The 1,862-nt window shown below is 67.1% G+C and overlaps 2 protein-coding genes across 2 annotated transcripts in view; both read right to left on the reverse strand.

Annotated features, from left to right (window-relative positions):
• Positions 1–39: 39 nt before the first annotated feature.
• EMIHUDRAFT_253252 (hypothetical protein) lies at positions 40–425 on the reverse strand (the record flags this gene model as incomplete). Its single annotated transcript, XM_005785199.1, has 2 exons — positions 40–204; positions 291–425. Coding segments are annotated over 2 exons (300 nt in total), but the record flags the coding sequence as incomplete, so codon positions are not given.
• A 596-nt stretch (positions 426–1,021) lies between these two features.
• The window catches only part of EMIHUDRAFT_460651 (hypothetical protein), a gene marked incomplete at its 3' end in the record, with an annotated part of 2,275 nt that continues 1,434 nt past the window's right edge, over positions 1,022–1,862 (reverse strand). Inside the window, exons 4-6 of the mRNA XM_005785200.1 lie at positions 1,523–1,606; positions 1,176–1,326; positions 1,022–1,065 (exon numbers count right to left, since the gene is read on the reverse strand). Of these exons, the coding sequence (XP_005785257.1) occupies positions 1,022–1,065; positions 1,176–1,326; positions 1,523–1,606 (279 nt within the window). The remainder of the gene's footprint in view (positions 1,066–1,175; positions 1,327–1,522; positions 1,607–1,862) is intronic.

The following is a 1,862-nucleotide window of genomic DNA, read 5'->3' on the forward strand; positions in this document are numbered from 1 at the left end:
GGGGGCGTCGTGGCGGCTGATGAGCCGGCCGGGGTCGACGATCTGCACGCTGCCGTTGGCCGTGCCGGCCGCCAGCAGCCCGTACGGCAGCGAGCCGTCCGCCACGCCCTTGGTGCCCCACGTCAGCCGGCTGAAGCGGTCGTTGCACGCGAGCGAGCCGACCAGCGGCAGCTCGGCGCCGCCCTGCAGGTCGAGCGAGAAGACCTGCCGGATGGGGGAGGGGAGGAGGTGTGCGTGCGGGCGTCGAGCGGAGTCGTAGCGCTGAGACCGGCGCTGCAGGCGTCACGCACATCGAGGTGCGAAGTGGAGTCAAACGTGTCCGATATGGCGCCCGCGACGGTGCCCGCCGCCAGCAAGCCAGAGTGCTCGTTGGAGGACGACCACGCCACCGTGGCGGAGCGCGGGATGCTTCCGACCTTGGGCATTTCCGCCTGCAAGGGGCAGAGGCGCTGTGTCTGCGCAGAATCGGCTCGCGCGCCGCGGCGAGCGCCGACATTCCCGCGCGCGTGACGCCGCGTGTGGCGCGTCAGCGCGGACTTTGCGCTGTGGGGTCCGACGAGAATGGCGCGCGGCGGAGCTGGCCAAAAGCCGTGTGTCTGGGCTTTCTGCGTGTCGGCGGCGCTCGCGCCGCTGAGGCGGCTGCTGCGAGCGCGGCAAAGGCGGGAGCCGAGCGCGAGTCGGCGCCGCAGCGCTGTGTGTGTCGCGGAGGGCTAGTACGGGCTGCGGCTGGGCGTGGTGCGCGCCGGCAAGACAGCGCGGTCGGCGAAGTGGCGCCGGCAGCAGCAGTAAACAAGAGATAAGCGTCACTGCGAGAAAAGAAATTTTGGAGCTAGCGCTGTGTGTGTCGCATTTACGACACCGATTTACCGGACGAGGTGCAGCAAGAGGCTGTACGCAAGGTCTGCGGCGCGCTCGGCATGAGGGAGCAGTTCGAGGCGGCGATGGCGGCGGGGGAGCTGCTCGAGATGCTCGAGAGCTTGCCGCGAGGGGCGGTCGAGGCCTCCGTTCGGCTGATGCGCGGTTACAACCGCACGGGCGAGTGGCCAGAGCCCATTCTCACCAGCCCTGCCCCGCAGGCGCAGCGCGGCTGCTCGCCAAAGCCCCGTCGATGAGTGGTCAGATGGATAGGGCCGCTTCATGCATAGGCCATAGCTCTCGGGCGAGCTGCCGCAAACGCGTTTTCCGTCCGCCCGTTTCATCGAGTTTGCCCGAGTGGTAAAATGCAATCGAATTTGCCCGAATGGTAAGGTGCAACTTTTGCATTTGGTAAAAGTTGTCCGAGTGGTCAGTGGGGAAAAAACCAAAGCGGAAAGGTGGCCCCAAGAGCTAAGAGCGGCCGCACACTGCTCGGTACCCCCCCTGCACACCTAAGCCCATGGCCGACCCCCCCCCCAGCAGGAGCGCTCTGCTGCTGGGGGGGGCGGGACCCCCCCCCCAGCAGCAGCGCTCTGCTGCTGGGGGGGTCGGGACCCCCCCCCCAGCAGCAGCGCTCTGCTGCTGGGGGGTGCTGGCATCTCTGTACAGACAGCAGCTGTAAGTAGCATGCGTTCGAGTTGCGAGAATTTATGGTCGGCATCAAAATCAGTGGTCTCACCGGCGGGGCCTCCTACTGCCAACCGGGCTGTGCGGGGCAGTCCAGGGCGAGCCGCATGGCTTGCACCACGTCGCTGCCCGCCATTGCGGCGACGCGTCGCGGCGGACCTGACAGTTTTGCCGGGCGACGGGCGCGCGCGCGTTTTCGAAAAAAGGAAAGGCAGCCCCTTGCTGACAGCTCAGTCGATCGATTTGCGACGAGTGAGCGATCCGAGGATCGAGCGGGTGGCCGATAGGCTAGGGAGATCAGCGCTGATCGATCAACGTCA

Source organism: Emiliania huxleyi (genome assembly GCF_000372725.1).
Source record: "Emiliania huxleyi CCMP1516 chromosome Unknown EMIHUscaffold_1627, whole genome shotgun sequence".
NCBI classification, from domain to species: Eukaryota; Haptophyta; order Isochrysidales; family Noelaerhabdaceae; genus Emiliania; species Emiliania huxleyi.